Source organism: Protomyctophum bolini, assembly GCF_963924005.1.
Source record: "Protomyctophum bolini genome assembly, chromosome: 13".
NCBI classification, from domain to species: Eukaryota; Metazoa; Chordata; class Actinopteri; order Myctophiformes; family Myctophidae; genus Protomyctophum; species Protomyctophum bolini.
This window is the reverse complement of record NC_137874.1, coordinates 30,260,938-30,279,015: the sequence shown is the minus strand read 5'-3', so window position 1 is coordinate 30,279,015 and position 18,078 is coordinate 30,260,938. Positions and strand designations below refer to the sequence as shown.

At 39.8% G+C, this 18,078-nt stretch overlaps 1 protein-coding gene across 1 annotated transcript; it reads left to right on the top strand.

The window, feature by feature from the left end:
• Positions 1-425: 425 nt before the first annotated feature.
• LOC308327601 (complement factor B-like) lies at positions 426-16,176 on the top strand (the record flags this gene model as incomplete). Its single annotated transcript, XM_080781124.1, has 18 exons — positions 426-486; positions 6,410-6,619; positions 7,882-8,067; positions 8,200-8,376; positions 8,710-8,793; positions 9,010-9,149; positions 9,599-9,749; positions 9,965-10,093; positions 10,700-10,810; positions 11,355-11,489; positions 12,021-12,099; positions 12,538-12,554; positions 12,682-12,820; positions 13,449-13,525; positions 13,887-13,984; positions 14,600-14,729; positions 15,662-15,711; positions 16,000-16,176. 18 exons carry the CDS (start codon positions 426-428, stop codon positions 16,174-16,176), a joined length of 2,151 nt encoding a protein of 716 aa, XP_080637250.1.
• Between the last annotated feature and the right edge of the window lie 1,902 nt (positions 16,177-18,078).

Sequence of the window (18,078 nt, the reverse complement as noted above, 5' to 3'; positions counted from 1 at the left end):
TACAGCTATTCATTGATCAGTTCAATCGGAGTGGTTATATTCGTTAAAAAACCAGAGTCACAAGATGAAATGGCATGCTGTGACTATACTGTTCCCAAGTTCACGCCTGGACAGACACACATAGGATCAATTACATCGTTTCCTACAGCAGTTGTCAGCGCATCAGTGTGATTCGCTGCGCACAGCTTCCCAGGTTATTTTGGTTCATTGCAAAGACGGTTCGAATCCCACAGATATTTTCATTTATTTTTTATTTTCATCATTCTAACTGTGTTTTATAAGTGCATGTTGTCACTGTTTCATACAAGTGAGATTCCACAAACAATCGGATGGATATTTAATGAGAAGATAGAAGATAGCTCCGAGCTCTGAGAAGATAGAAGATAGCTCCGCCCCCTTCATGAAACAGCTGTGAAAGACGGCTCATGCACGCGCAAAGCCAGCCCAGGGAACCAGACAAACCAGGCAACACCGGCATCTCAAGCGGTAAGGCAAACATCCTGTGTTTTTCTGAAACTAAGCTTGACGAGTCCACTAAGGACCCAGAGATAGAAATAGAAAACTATACTGTCATTAGGAACGACAGAAACAGGCATGGTGGTGGCGTGTGCATGTATATTCACAAAGACACTGAATATGTTACTCGTACTGAATTACAGCATGATGAAATTGAAACTGTGTGGGTTGAATTAATTTTCAAAAATGCTAAATCAGTACTAGTTGGCACCGTCTATAGACCGCCTGATCAGCACGGGTTCTATGATATTCTTGAGGGGTGCTTAGCTGGGGAGGAATCTGTAGAGAAAATCCTGATTGGCGACTGGAATACGGACATGCATCGTAAGGAAGTGCCTGTGTTTAAATCGTTTAGTCGGCTCTGTGATCTGCATGGTTTCAGCCAGCTAATTACCCAACCCACAAGAGTGTGTGATTCTACTCAAACTGTCATTGATCTCATTCTGACCTCGGACAAATCCAGAATCTCCAAGAAAGGGGTTATTGTATGTGGGCTCAGTGATCATTTTATGATTTTCTGTACCCGCAAAATACAGAAACTAAAATTTGACTGTCACAAAACAGTCATATCTAGGGACCTCAAAACCTACTCTAGTGAGGCCTTTAACCTAGAACTGGAGAGACTGGATTGGTCCGATGTGCTCAGGAGCTCACTAGTCGAAGAAGCATGGCTTGGCTTTAAAACCAAATTTACAACAGTACTAAACAACATGGCTCCTCTGAGAACCATCAGGGTCAAAACCCGCTCGGAGCCATGGATGAATTCGGACATACTGACTGCAATGAAAGCCAGAGACAACAAATGCTCTGAACTTCTTAAATGCAAGTCCAAGCTAGCTAAGCGCTTCGACAGTGATCTCCAAACCAAACTGTGCATCCTTAAAACCCAATGTAACAAGCTAAGAAACGGTGTAATTGCCATGACCAAATCAGCCAAAAGTAACTTTATCAATGATAAAGCCGAGGAAATCAAAAACAATCCTCGGGAGCTCTGGAAGCTACTAAACAACCAACTAGGCTGTGGTCAGAAACTTAAAACCAGGTTTACTAACATAAACATCAAATCAAATAACACCCTCATCACTGACAAGGTTGATGTAGCCAATCACTTGAACATCTTCTTTACAAACATTGCAACAATGCTGGTTAACAAACTGCCCTCCCACTCTGGGCGTTTTGGTGTAGAGCACATCAAAGGCTTCTACAAAAACCTAGGTGTTTGTAAAGATGATTTTAAAATGACAATGGTAACAACTGAGGAGGTACTTAAGAAACTGAGTGCCCTCCAACCCCACAAGGCCACTGGCCATGACAATATTCCCTCCAAATTTCTCAGAGACTCAGCCATTTCCATAGCTCCAGTCATCACCCACATAGTTAACCTCTCCATCAAACAAGGACAGGTCCCCAGAGATTTTAAACTGGCCAAAGTAACCCCCCTGTACAAAAAAGGGAGCAAATTAGAACCCGGCAACTACCGCCCTATTTCTATTCTAAGCTCCATCTCGAAAGTGATGGAAAAAATAGTCTATGAACAGGTTGAAAAGTATCTTGCCACTAATAAATTGTTGTACGAGTTCCAATCTGGTTTCAGAACATCCCACTCCACTGACACATGCCTTCTCTATTTGAGCGACCACATCAAACACGAGGTGGATGCTGGAAAATACTGTGGCATGGTCATGCTGGACCTCCAAAAGGCTTTTGACACCGTGAACCACTCCATACTGGTTAACAAGCTTAAAGCTATTGGTTTTGATAGCACATCAGTGAGCTGGATGCAATCCTACCTGGAGGGGAGAGAACAGATGGTGGAAGTGAACGGAACACTGTCCCCCCCCCTCCCAGTGAGCTGTGGCGTCCCACAAGGAAGCATACTAGGGCCTTTACTGTTCCTAATATATGTAAACGACATGACTTCAGCTTGTGACTGCAACTTGTTCCTGTTCGCAGACGACTCAGCACTGCTGGTCTCGGACAGGAACAAACTGCAGGTTGAAAAGACCCTCAGCTCTGAACTCGGTAGAATCTGCACCTGGCTCGCTGATAACAAACTATCCTTACACCTGGGAAAAACTGAATCCATTCTCTTCGGATCAAATAGTAATCTCAAAAAGGCAGATGGCTTCTTGGTTAGAGTTGGTGATGATATTATCACACGGAAGGATCAAATTACCTACCTAGGTTCCATCCTGGAGGCCAATCTTTCCGGTGATAAGATGGCCACCAACGTAATCAAAAAAGTCAATCAAAGAACAAGATTCCTCTACAGGATCTCCTCACTGGTCGACAAAAACACCTTGAAGACCTTAACAGGAGCCCTTGTACAAGGTTTCTTTGACTATGCATCCACCTCCTGGTACCACAGCACCTCAAAGGCCCTTAAAACAAGGCTCCAGACCTCCCAAAACAAACTGGTCAGGCTCCTACTTGGCCTCACCCCCCGAACCCACCTCACCCCTGCCCACTTTGACAGGCTGGGATGGCTTAGGGTCGACGACAGAGTACAGCATCTTGCAATGGGTCTGGTCCACAAGATTAGATACACCACCAAGATACCCATGTACCTGTCTAAATACTTCCTTAATGTAAACGAAGTCCACACCCACAACACCAGAGGGAGTGCAACAAACCATGTACAACCCAGATTCGGCACAAACAAGGGACTAAATTCTTTTCGCTCCTATGCGACCAAAACGTGGAACGCCCTACCAACAGTCATTAAGACATGTGAATCCCTTGGCTCCTTCAAAACTGCTCTCAAAGGGCACCTACGGATGGCTGCAATTCGAAACTGGCCTCTGTAAAAGCTGAATTTGTATCTGGATTGTACTATGTTTTTGTATGGACGTGGTGTTGGGTGCCTGCACATATGCACACATGGCATCAACGCATGGTGTTGTGTGCAGGCGCCCTACACTCTGTCTTTGTACTATGGATTGTACTATGTTTTTGTATGGACGTGGTGTTGGGTGCCTGCACATATGCACACATGGCATCAACGCATGGTGTTGTGTGCAGGCGCCCTACACTCTGTCTTTCGTTTTCTTTTCTTTTATCCCCCTGTTCCCCTCACTGTATATATACTTTTTTCCCTTTTCGCTTCCTATATGATGAATTCCTGTTCTGTTCTTTAACTACATAGAAGTGTCTATTTGTTTGTCTCTAAATGTTTTGATGAATTGAACAATGTGGACCCTGTTGTAAACAAGTGTAAGGCTTAATTGGGTCGTCCACTCACAGTTAACAGTCTTTGTATTGAGTTTGTGCTTGAAATGTACTGTAATTCTGCAAACTGTTAATAAAGATTTCAATCAATCAAAAAAAGCGCTTCCCATTTCGCATCAAAGTCTACTGCTCAAGCACCTGTTCGTATGTCCTGCAGATCGAGTTGCGTGGCGCAGTCAGCCAACCTCACAACCTTCCACAGCAGTGTAGGTCATGGGAAGAGCCATGTCCATATAGTGATAACTCCCTGACAAGATGCCCTGGGTTATGGTGGCAGAGTAGCATCTTCTGTGACACCTTGAATTTCTTCAGGTGTTTGATGCTTTCTTTTGCCACAACCTCTGTGTGCATGATGTACCCTATGGATGTACCTCAGGGTGTTGTGCACCTGGAGGTAAATTGAAAATTACGAGAGGCAACAGTCTGGTAACACGAGACTATTTACAACAGTCTTAAAATTCAGCAGAACACGTGTCAACAAACCGCATTACCAAAATATAAATAGTCATAGTGGATCCATCCATTTCAAATCAAATATACTCGTAAATTTCCCGGTGTAGGTATTGATTTACTTTAAACGCCATGTGTTCTTTTGGTTGTGGGACAAATGACAGCATCAATTTGAGCAGGTCAATTAATCATTACTGGAAAACTAACAAAACTATGCTAAGTATGCTTGGGGTTGGGGAATTGGCAAGGTTGTTTGTACTTTGACTTAGTTTCTCAATAGTTTTGTTTATCAGACATATGACCTTAAGTTCACTCACAAAAACAGATGAAACGATAAAAACCCATGCATGTGATCCACTGCATGGGAAGTTCTTTGCTTGCCACATTTCAGAATTGTTCCTGGGCTAAAAATTAACAAGTTACAAAGCGGCAGACCTTACTCTCACTTGCACTGCGGCACTGCTTCCATCTTTATATAAATCGTTGTCTTTTGTCAGTGGAATCAGTCCATTTTCAATTATTCTCAATTATTATGTCCTTTTCCATTGACTGGTGTTGGCTTACTGCACTGTTATGTCTTCAGTTAATGGGTGAGCTTATTTACACTATACATATACAGTACAATTTGCAAATAATTATTTACTATATTGTATTTATTACAGGTATAGACTCTCTTGTTATCAGATTAGGCCTAATTCCAATATTTGACAGCATGTCTTGTTTTGATTGTATTTTTTGTTTGGAATAAGTCGTATTTTCCAAGACGCATCATACTTCATGGAAAGAAAATTAAGTTTACATTGGTTGTACTACTGGTTTCTATTTGCAAACATATCACAGTTTGAATACTCCTTGCTAGTTTTACAAAGGACCTTGATGCTTGAGCATTTTGTTTGTGCGCTTTCCCATAGAACCAGTTTGTATACCATATACATATTAGTTAACAGTGTACACAATTTGACATACTTTAATTTACTTAAGTACTATTTTACTTGACTTTATTATTATTTTCTTTATTTATTTGTTTGACATTTGATGTATATTTCTTATGATAGCCTACTATCCATGCACCACACCTCAGGCAAATATTGTACTTTATACTCCATTCAAATTATTTTGTCAGCTTCAGTTATTAGTTAGCCTACTTTGTTGATTACATAATTAAAACAAACATTCATAAACTGATACATTAGATTAGGTTATCCAATTGCAACATAAGGTGATGAACGCAACACATTGATGCATTACTAAAAATTAAATTCTGAAATGGGCCTTTTGAGTATAGGCCTAGTTTTAAGATTGGCACGGTAACTATATTTTGATAGCAATACCTTTGTACTTTTAATCAATGCAGGTATTTTTACTTGTAGTAGGCCTAAGTAGGCTATTCTACATTCTGGTATGCCTTATATACATACTGTATAGCTACTATAGCTCAATATAAATCACCAATATACACATATACTAGGCAGAGGGCAAATTCCTTTGCAATAATCTTGATTAAGAGATTAGGGATATATTTATTATTATTATTATTATTATTATTATTATTATTTTCTAGTTATTATTATTATTATTATTACTAGCCTACTACTACTGCTACTACCACTACTACTATGCTTCACCCATAGATGGCGGCAGTAACTAGCTATTTCAAATAATTTTGGAACAAACATCTATAGCCTATTGAAACAGCTGAAACCCCTATAGCCTAACCTTTATCAGCAGGTACAGTAGGCTGTATATTATTCAATTATATTGAATATTCTGTAGAATATCTGCTTGTGATATTGGGTTTTTAATTTTCTATTTAGGCAGGGTAAGAATAAATAATTATTAAGAGCTTGTTCAGTTATCAACGGGTATGGCTACTGGCCCTTTCCAGAATGCTAGCCAAACATTTCCACTTGGAGACAAGATATATCAAAATCAAATGCGACTTGCCCAAACCTACAGATTTTGGTGACCCTATGGCCCTTAATCTAGCACCACATGCAGGCAAAAATGTCCTATTGTACAGAAACTCAAAATAAGTATTTTTCTTTTATGTTGTTCTATGTTTCGTTCTATGGTGTCTTCCTATTTATTGTCTTTTGTTTGGGTTGTGCATTTTCTATTTTAACATGGTAAACCTTGAATGAGATAACCATTATTGACCTGAATTAAAGCAGCAGTAAGAACGAAACATAATCATCTCAATTAATTTGTTTTTAAGGTGGTGGAGCAGACCAGAACTGCACTGAGGAAAAAAGGGTACAGATCGAAGGAGGTCATTACACCCTCACTAACGGACTGAGAACTAACAGCAGGTTGGAATACCACTGCCCCCCAAATTACTATCCATACCCTGCTTTGTCTCGCCTATGCCAGCCCACTGGTACCTGGATCCCTAAGCCGAGGTTCCGTCCACATCAGACATGTAGATGTAAGTTAAGTGTCAATTGTGGCCACGTCTTTCGAGAAATTAGAATTTATTTGACCATTTATTCTATCATGTCAGTTCATACGCCATGGCTCCATAACTTAACTGGTGTTCAATCTTACAACGTGATGCAATGCGTTATTAGCTTGAAGATCTGTTCTTTTAGGTAAGCGTGCAGACTACTCTAGGCCTACAGAGTATAATTCTTGGGGGTTAAAGCCAAGGTAAGGAACAGTATGGTATAGGTTTGGGGTTTGGAGATACTTTATTGCCGTGATGTAACTTCAAAGGTGGGTGAGATATTAATAAAATAGTTGCTCTGCTGATTCTTACAATATAGAACGATTGGTATTGTTTTAAATAAAAAAATTAAAGAAGAAAATAGTTTTGCTATTTTCATTAAGAAGAAAACCCAGACTGGATCTGCGGATCCGGATCGTCAAATTGTTTTTTATTCTAAAAAAGAAAAGAAAAAGAAACGGCCTCAGGTTCTGTGATGTTCTATATGGTCAGGATTTATTTGAGTTCATTTACAGGATAAAGGAGTGAGAGTGACTTTGTTTCACTGTGGAATTAAGTGAATGAGGAGCATATTTTGAATAAATTTCTAATCGATGGAGCAACTCTTTTTTTAATTCCTCATCCACCTTTGGACCTACATCATAGGTATACTACACAACCCAAACTTCTACCAAAGTATTCCTTTAATACACAGTTAAAGGAGCACTTCACTCATTCTCAACCTTATTTTCATAATAATAATTCTCATTGGTGGGGTATACACAGTTCAGAAACCTGCCTACCAATGACATCATTGATGGAGATTCCAAGCTAATAGAAACTAGAGCCTTTCATTTCTTGGAAAGTAGGCTACCTGAAATGAAAAAGAAAAACATTAATTACCAAAGATTTCTGAACTGTAGAGTAGACAGAAATGGTACCATCTTTACTGAGCATTTATTGAGGACTATAAGATAATGTTGGAAGTGGTCTTAAAAGACCACTTCTTTATGAAACCTCAATAGCTAAAAGTGTACTAAAAGTGTGACTTTGAGACTTGTTTTACTTAAGTTACAATGCAATGTAAGTCAATGGAGATATTATTTTGGATTTACAATCATTAATATACGGAGGTGGAGCAACTATTTAAGATATCTTGCCAATATTGGAGACCTGATACATAATGCAAGGCAACTACACAAACATGACCAAACCTCTACCAAAGTGTTATTGTGATTGAACTAACTGTTTGTTTCTATGTTCAGTGATGGAATGTCCTGACCCAACTGTTCTGGAGCAAGGCAGTGTCTACCCTGCTGAGGAGAGGTACTATGTGGGCAATGAGACAACATATGAATGCTGGTCTGGGTACACACTCCATGGCTCAGCCTCTCGAGTTTGCCAATCAAACGCCAAATGGAGTGGAAAAACCCCTATATGTGGCCGTAATAGTAAGTCCTAAACAGCCTGGTGAATACTGTAACATCAGTACAAGTTTTATGCGTTTCTATTCATCTGTTTGAAGCAACAATAAATTATAACAAATGTACACTACAGTCAAAATACGTTGTATTTTTCCACAGCGGACAGTACGTGTGCTGATCCTGGTGTTCCAGCTGGAGCCATGAAGGTTGGGCACATATATGACATTGATGAAAAGGTGACATACAGCTGCAATAACAACTTAATGCTGGTGGGCTCGCATGAACGAGTGTGTCGAGAAAATGGCCAATGGACTGGCATGGAACCTGCTTGTTATTGTAAGATATCATCTCCTTTTCATGCCCATTTTTAAGATTTAAAGCCCAAGTAGGACAATTATACTACACGTATCTGTAAATTATAGAGGTTAAGTCTTTATGTTATTGCCATCTGACCATGGTCAGTAATTACTACATGCAATCATTCAAATTGAGTTGCCATATAAGAGGTAAAAAGCATTTAATGTCAACATTGCTGTTCATTAGCAATATATACAGTTAAAATACTAGAGTGTTAAAACCGTAGGATAGTAGAACCTATTTAAATCTGTAATAAATAAATGAATCATGGCTAACATCTTATAACGTATGTGATCTTTGCTCCTGTTACAGACAAACATACATATGATACTGCACTCGAAGTCTCTGAGGCTTTTGGTACTTCAATCAAACAAAGCCTCACAGAGCTACAAACTGGTACGTGTTTGGAACCATTTTTCATGTAACATAAATGTCATTACCTTTTTGTGTGTATAGCACAGCAACGGTGATATTGCAATCACGCCTCCTGTTCTTGTATGTGTGTCTACTGTATGTTCGTAGCAGACAGAATTAAACAACACCTCATTTGAAGGCAAGGGAAAAAGTCTTTGCATAAATACATGCGGAATAAATAATGTCTGTGTTTTTCAGAGGACACACAAGAGGGGAGAAAAATCAGGATAGCAAAAAATGGGACACTCAACATCTACATCGCCATGGATGTTTCAGCAAGCATTAATAAAACAGAGTTTAAACAAGCAAAAGAGGCAGTTATTAAACTTATTACCAAGGTGAATCAAAGCAACAAAACGTATTACTAAGGTGAATCAAGGAAACAAAACAAAAACAAAACAGACAAGACAAACACACGCACGCACGCAGTCACGCACGCGCGCACACACACACATACACACACACACACACACACACACACACACACACACACACACACACACAATAAAATGATATATATCACAGAAAATATAATAATATATAATATATATTATAGCATATAATATAAATATATAAAATAATTTCATATCATACCAATGTTCTCTATGTCTGATACATCCACACACCAACCACCAGCTTGCAGGGCATGGGTCTATTGTTCCTTGGATAAAGTATTTGCGATAATAATTACAGATGTTAATTCACATGTTCTGATGGATTCAATGTTGTCTAGCAAAGATCTACAGTAGTGTGTTCAACAAACAAATTATCTTTCATGTCTATGCAGGTTTCCTCTTTCTCCGTCAATCCCAATTATGACATACTCTTCTTCTCCTCTGACATCAAAGAGGTTGTCAACATAAAAGATTTTTTTAGTCCCAACAAACCATCACTTGACCATGTCCGGAAGGAATTAAAAAAATTTGACATAGAAGAAGGTGAGCAAAGTACATATTTAACTAAATGGGTCAGAATGTTATTTTGTAACAAATGCCTGCTTCTAATGTTATAATATTACAACTCTACCCTTAAATTGTGTGTGTGTGTGTGTGTGTGTGTGTGTGTGTGTGTGTGTGTGTGTGTGTGCGCGTGCGTGTGTGTGTGTGCGCATGTGGCGGCGTGTGCACGTGTGTGTGTCCCATTTGTGTCTCAGGGATAGATGATCTTGGGACAGACCTGAATGCGGCATTTACAAGGATCTTGGGGAGAATGTCATGGATAAAGCAGAACACTAATAAAGACTTTGTGGAGCATCATCATGTCATCATCCTCTTTTCTGATGGTAACTTCAGACTTACTATATTTAATTCTAACATCCACTCGCTTTTATTGAGAGACAGCTTTCCCTGTTTTCTTTGGTCATTTTCTTTATACAGGTGCTAACATTTAGCTAAAATGTATACAAGGTCTGAATAACCATGTATTTGTGTTTGAATTGTATGTTATGTTTACTGTACTCAGGGTGTCATTGGAAAAGAGAGCTAGCTGGCTCTCAATTGACCTCCCCTGAATAAATATAGGTGAAAGAAAAGAAGGTCGAACGTCTATGCTTGAGGCATCAACTAGAATCATAATAATGTAAAGATAAAAGTCAGCATAACAGATTTTGTCTTCAGTGTTTGGCCATTGTTGGCCTTCATGATGACTTTTATCTTTTCATATCGTCATTTTGTGTCCAGCACCAGCAAGGAACTGGATGTGCGCAACCCACTTGTTTTGAACTAGCATCAACTATTCAGCCCAGTACGAATAGTTTGGTCCATGGCATGCAACGATTCACAAAATGTACTACCACGGGTGTAGTACTATTTGTTTACAATCCTTATTATTCAGCAAATCTGTTATTTGTCATCTTTGTGACTGACAGCTTTGTTTCTGTTCATTGCAGGTGGATTTAATGAAGGAGGTTCACCTAAAGCCACTGTGGCTAAAATAAAACACATGGTCTACCACAACAAAGCTGGTAAACTTGACGAGGAAAATAGAAAGAAATATCTTGGTGAGGTTCAATGTTTAGTTTTTCATGTTATGCTTAACATTAAACGTACATGTACAGTATAGGCAAAATATTGTTGAAGTAAAGTTCTATATTAAAAATGCCTAATGGGTGGGTTGGTTGATGGTCCACTTGTTCCCAGGGAATCCTGTCGAAAGTCAAACGCACATACTGTATATGGAGATCAACCTGCATGCACTGATGTCATGTACAACATAAATCATTATGTACACAAACATACAGTATTTAGATTCGATTTTCAACATGAACTGAAACCATGTATGCATATAACCATGTAAAAAACCATGTGGGAGAACGTTTTTAGTTTAGAAAGTCTCTTATGACCTGGAAATAAACTGTTCCTGAGTCTGCTGGATGTATTACAGACCCGATGCTCTGTAGAACCACTGTTCTCCTCTTGATGTAAGAGGTATTGGATGTTGGTAGTACTGTTTTAACCTCTGTAAAGCCTAGCATTCATGTTGTGGAAACACAACCTAATGTTACTGTATGTATAATTTTGGCAACTATATCTTGTTTCTTGCAGACATTTATGTTTTCGCCATTGGATCTGATATCTATGATGAAGAGCTAATGCCTCTTGCAGCACCTGAGAGTGCTGATCATTACTTCAGACTAGCGAAAATTAAAAACTTAGAACAGACCTTTGACGACATTATTGGTGAGTGCTCTGCTATACTGACTAAATAACCGACCGACCGACTCACTCACTCACTCACTCACTCACTGACCGACCGACCGACCCACCCACTCTACACACACAGGCATGCACATACACAATGATACTGTATATTGTATCTCCAATTGTTTTTTCACAGTTTTGCAAGTATAAAAGTGGGTGCAATTCGTTTTTGTGCATTAGTTCCCATCGCGCGGGGGGGGGGGGGGATCAAGGCAGGAAAGAATGGCGCTTTTACCACAAAAAGTACAAAGGGATTCAGATCATTTGGAAGCTTGTTTCACAAACAAGGAAGATCTAAAGTCCAAGTCACCAATCCTGGTATAATCCACAGTAGGTTCAGGAAGAGGGAAAAAAGGTCTTAGGCCACTGAGCAGGGCATCGCCTTTCATGAGGTTGCTGGGCATGGCCCTTGCCTTCCACGGGAAGAACGTGATTGATTCATCTTAAGCAACTTTTCTTGATTTAAACTGAATGTCCTTTTTGTGTTTTATTTATGTTTTTCTCATGCAGATGAAGAAGATGTTGTAGCTTCATGCGGTCTTTACATTGTAAAAGATAATGTTACGACGACGGACTGGGCAGCGTACAAGTATCCCTGGAAAGCGGAAATTAATATTGGGGTAGTTAAAGTTATTTTATTTTTTACAGCTTGTAGTTGTTTGTTATATATTTGTTGCATTGTTGTATATTTGTTACAGTGACGTTTGACTTATTTCAGTAAGCACAAATATTATAACATAATAACACTAATAGTATATGTAATTAAATTGATAATATGCGAGATATATCTTCATAAACAGTATACTACACAGTATATTAATTGTATGCACAGTGTATATTAAATATACATATCCTGTATGTTCAATTTAGACACGCAAATGCCTTGGTTCTCTGGTGAGCAGCAGATTTGTCTTGACTGCTGCACACTGCATCCACTTTGAAGATACAGCTCAAAATATTAAAGTTTACACCAGTGATAGACAGGGTAATGTGTAACATGTTTTTATTTTATGCTTAATCTCTGCAGAATTCATACTGTGGATTGTATTATATAATCATTTGTTTGGCTCACTGCGGTTTGCTAATTGATTTATTTTCCAGGATTAGCGTAACCTAAACATTTCCGTTAGCTGTAACATGCTAATTCTCTCTTGATCTTGTCCCCTCACAGCTAGAAATGTAGACAAAATCGACCTTCATGATCTCTTTGATATACGAAAAAGGACTAAACAAGGAGTATTAGAATTCTTTGACTATGATGTGGCTCTCCTTAGACTGACAGAAAAAGTAATTTTTTCCTCTCAAGTCAGGTAAGCATTTACAACAGTTATTTATGTATTTGAATTACCAGCAAATTATGATGTCAGTACTGTACATCCCCAGCTCATAGTTGTACTACTAACTAACATAACTATATATAGGTGTGTGTGTGTGTGTGTGTGTGTGTGTGTGTGTGTGTGTGTGTGTGTGTGTGTGTGTGTGTGTGTGTGTGTGTGTGTGTGTGTGTGTGTGTGTGTGTGTGCGTGCGCGTACGTTACTTTCACGTTTTAATGTTAACGGATGTGGAATGTCCCAAAACGTGAGATTGTTTTTCTTTACAAGAGTGATTAACAGGCCTCAAAGCGATCTGAAAATGTACAGTAATGCACACATGCGGAACACATGAATCATGAATGACAGTCAAAATATGATAAATATGGATACCTGATGCCAGCCCAAATTGGCACATCAGTGAAGGGAAGATAGAGGAGGAGAGAGAGTGAGAGAGAGCCTATTTCGCCCATTCAATAACCCAGCCAAGGCTGTATACCCGAACCTGAACACACTGACTGGTCGGGGCAAAATCCCAGCTGAACAACCATATGGAACATTAAAATAAACCATAATTATTAGTGTTTATATCAGCCATTCCATGTCATGAATCATTATCTTTCCCAGGCCTATTTGCATACCTTGCACTCAGGCAACCAGTGATGCTCTGAAGCTGGTTGGCGTTTCCACCTGCAGGCAACAAGGTGACGCACATGTAACCCACGAGACATCACAACACCTTATGTTACAATAACTTTATCGTTCAACATCAAGCACAAAGAGGCTGAGCTTCTCAACAAAACTGTAGATAATGAAGATTTACTGTTCTAGCAGTGAAGAAACTCAGAATAACAACAATATTACATTAAACAACAACTCTAATAATTAACAACATACATACTTACATTAGGCCTATACTTTTTATTGTAGAAAAACTACAATAAAATATTACAATGATCTATACCTTGCCGGATTTGACACCAATGTGTTATCTGATCTGATTATCAAATAATTTCATTGCATGCTATCCCATCAAGTGAACACATATGCATTCTCTTAATACAGAGGAGCGATTGTTGAACAAAGAAGTTGAAAGACTTGCCTTCCTGACCCTCAAGCCATATATAAGTGAAAAAGATGTCCATGCCAAGCTTGGTGATAATGTGAGTTTTTGTGCCTATACTTTGCACAATACAGTACATAGTAAAATACCAGTGGACTTATAAGGGTGCATTTTGTTCCATTTGTACAATCTTTAAGAGTTAAATGAACACTCCATTTTTGTCTCATCTTTCTAAAGCCACTATTTGGGGATTTAGGAGTGGGGAAAGGGTATTGCCCCACTAAAGTTGGTATTTGGTTACCTGTCTAAATCCCTCCATTACCCGTTATATTATGCATAGGTGTAGTTTGGGCGTTACAATAATTAAACCAAATTTAACCAATCATCAGTCCACGTGCCATTGCCTTTAATAGATCCCTTATCCGTTGCCCGTTAGTGCTATATTGCTTCATAGCCTTACGGTCAATAGCCCATGGAAGAGTGTTGCGTTGTTGGGTTTTTCTCCACCCCGCACAGAGCCAAGAACACTCTTCTTTTCATTGAGTCACAACTGCGCTGCGGGTAAAGTCGGAGACGAAATTGGAGCCCTGAGTATTTTACTGTGTATGCTTTCATATGCCTTATAAATACTGTATATTGTACTTATCGTGGGCATGTGTGCACATGGGCTCATACGCTAACTATACCTCTGTTGTTTTCCTATCCTCCAATGCAGAGAGCTGATTGTATTAAACAAGCCAAACATGCTTATGGAGTAACTGCAGATGATGTCACCCTGGCTGTGACTGATAACTTCATCTGCACTGGTGGCCAGAACCCTAAAGTAGATCACATAGCATGCAAAGGTATGATCCATTAGTATATTCATCTCCAGACCACGTGCAAATGTGGCAGCATATTGTGTGTATATTGTTCAACGGGTGACTTCTTGGTATGGACATCTGACTGGAAGGGGCAACTATGTCACATGTTGACTAGGGGGATATGAGTTACGATTCTGTCCCTATATGGGAACAATCATTTGAACGAGAAGCGTCTGGATGCAGAATGAGTTTAGGAGAAGAGGTCATCACACACAGACGCAACACAGTTTTCTTTCGCCCTATATAGTATTAGACCGCGACTGACTGGTGCTGTCTCACGTGAACTTGAGTCACGAGAGACTCCACCAAGCAACTAAAGCGAGTGGGTTGCCGTGTGGAACGTTGTGAAGTTTGCTTGAGCCGACTCAGTCCCGTTAGAGTGTGGCAGAAACCGTGGTGGTGACGTCACATTCCAACAGACGAGGCCTGTGATTGGTCTTTTGAAAAATATCATTGGGCAGAACTGTTACTAGGTAGATTTGCTGAAATCAAATTTCGAAGATCTACAGTACCACCTCGAAAAAAACTTTCCTTCTGGGCATCATTCTGCAGACAGATCCTATTGACTCGAACAGCGCTGAGTCAGAGACAACGCAACGTTCGGTGGTGCCTCTGGTGGCTCAAGTCCGCTTTAGACGGCATGACTCCGTCGTTTTAACAGTTTTTTGCCGTTTTGGGTTTGAGAACTGCACTTCCGCAATCCTGGACTGCGGAAGTGCAGCGGGGAGGCACCGTTTGACTTCCAGTCACTGTTTTGACTTCCAGTCACTGTTTTGACTTCTGTCCCAAGAAGTCACAGTATACATTTTGGAGAGTGAGACAGTGTTGGTGCAGCTCAAGATTCTTCATATTTATTATTTCTGAATCAAGAAAACAGAAAATAAATGTATGTATATATATGTCTGTTGCCACAGGGGACTCTGGTGGTGCTGTGTTCAAGGAGTATGAGCGCCGCATAATACAGGTGAGCAACTGTTCATTGATATTAGAGTCATATCAGAAAATGGTCTGATGTTGTGATAGTAAACAGATGCACAAAAAGTATTTAATGATTTTAAGTGAATCCTTTTAGTGCTTGTTGTGTAGGGACTCATATAACAGGCCGTACAGTACAACCTAAGTCTTTATATAATTTTCATATACATTTTCATTTTCATTTTCTGTTGTACAGTATGTGTTGTGCTCTGTGAGCTGCTGATCTCCCTTAAGGGGGAAATCAAGTATTGAACTCATAATAAAGTCTCCTTGACAGGTTGCAGTGGTCAGCTGGGGAGTATACGACATGTGTACAATGATGGATATGCCAAAGTCAAACATGACCTCCAGAGATTTCCACATGAATCTTTTCAGAGTTGTCCCTTTTCTCGAAAGAATACTTGGTGATGGGACTGGGTCTCATGCACCAATGAAGTTTTTACCAGATAACTAAATGTATTGAATGCCATTTGTGTTGCTTGTTGTGTTTATCTTTCAAGGTCTTTCAATTCTAGTCTGATTTAACCATCAGTAAACTGATTTGTCTTTTTTCTTAGTTATTAGTCATGACATCACGCCTCCATATATGGTCACGCCTCATGACATCACGCCTCCATCTCCATATATGGAGCTGACCTGTTCTGACATTCCATATGTTGATCCTTCCCTACCCATCCTTCCTCTTCGATGTCTCCCTTTTGACTGATCCCTGTCTATTCAAACTCTGACGGCCACAAAGTTATTAGTGCAGCCGCGCCTGGCAGCCGGCGAGTTCTCAACAGGCCCAAAACTTAAGGCCCGGCCCTACCTGGGCCTTCATCAAACCCTGTACACTCAAGACACTGCCCCCGCTGCCACCCTTAGATTTCCATATACTGTATGGAGCTGACCTGTTCTGACATTCCTTATGTTGATCTGACCTCATCAAACCCTGTATACACTCAAGACACGCTCCATATATGGCCAGTACAGAATTCATTCCATATGTTGATCTGACCCCCCATGCCAAAGCGCCAGCGCTCGCCCAGCAGTCTGCCATCTGTCACCCAGGCGAATGCGTGCACGCGAGTTCGCTCTTTAGGTCTTACTGGTCCTAGTATTAGCGAATGGGGAAGGGAATCAACGTCCTGTGATTCCTTGTTTGACCTGGATGTGTGGTTCAAAGAATATGATTATTGGCAGAATCGCTGAAAGTTTAGAATATCTTGTGGCCCCATTTTCATTTTTCACAAGAGTGGTTGTTGCAATTACCTGCACTGCAATACGATCACCATACTGTATGTTGCGCTATGACGAATGTATACATTCCATAACGCAATTCCAATTGTGAAAACTGTGTTGTTTTACCCCATGAACGAATGGTGGATTTTACGCCCCAAAATACCCGTTTGTGTGACTCAAAGAATAAAGGGTTCTAATACAAGTTCACCCGCGCACATTGTCAGCATGTAGGCACAGTGACATGCAGTCAAACATGAGAGAGATGTGCCATATTTGCGCACGCACGATGATTCCATTCCCACCCCTCTCTCTCTGCACCCTCTCTCTCTCTCTCTCTCTCTCCTCACATGACCATGACCATGAAATGGAAAGCAAAATACAGGATATAGTTTCACATGCGGCTATGCACACACCACGCATAGACTTGTTGGTGTAGGCTACTGCGCAATGGCACCCAATGAAAATATAAACTTCACAGAATATATACCACTTCGAATTATAACAATCGGTTGAAGATTATCTGAATATCGCACAAGTAAAATCTCAACTTCTTTGCAATGGGCCATTGCACTGGCAGTGTTTTACCTATACTTGTGAGGACCATTCATGGTGAGTGGGGCACCGACGATCTGCAAGCTCACAACGCGCTACATGAGGACGCAACACTTCATGGAGCTTGTAGATCCACGGCTGTATATCCACGGATATCCTATATCCACGGCTTCCGTGACAATTTAATACCTAAACATGAGAGAGATGTGCCATAGGCCAGTGATACGCCACATCAGGCCCGCGGGACCATTATGACTGGCCCACCAATGAAAATCTAAAAAAAAGAAGAAAAAAAAATCTGGAAAATGAAATAAAAATAAATAAATCTAAATGAAGTTATCTTTAATTACATTATTATAAGTAATACTATTAGAGTTGTACTATTACTCGAACGAAAATAAAAGCATGGGGGGGGGGGGAATTTTCAATTCATCAGAACATTTAGAGACTTTTATATAGAAATCAGGAATGATTGAATGTAATATGTCAGGTATATCAAGTTAGTTTCAGCCTTCTAGTGGAATCTGATATTTCCTCTTGTACTGTGTCTTATATGTTAAGAATTGCATAATTATGTACCATA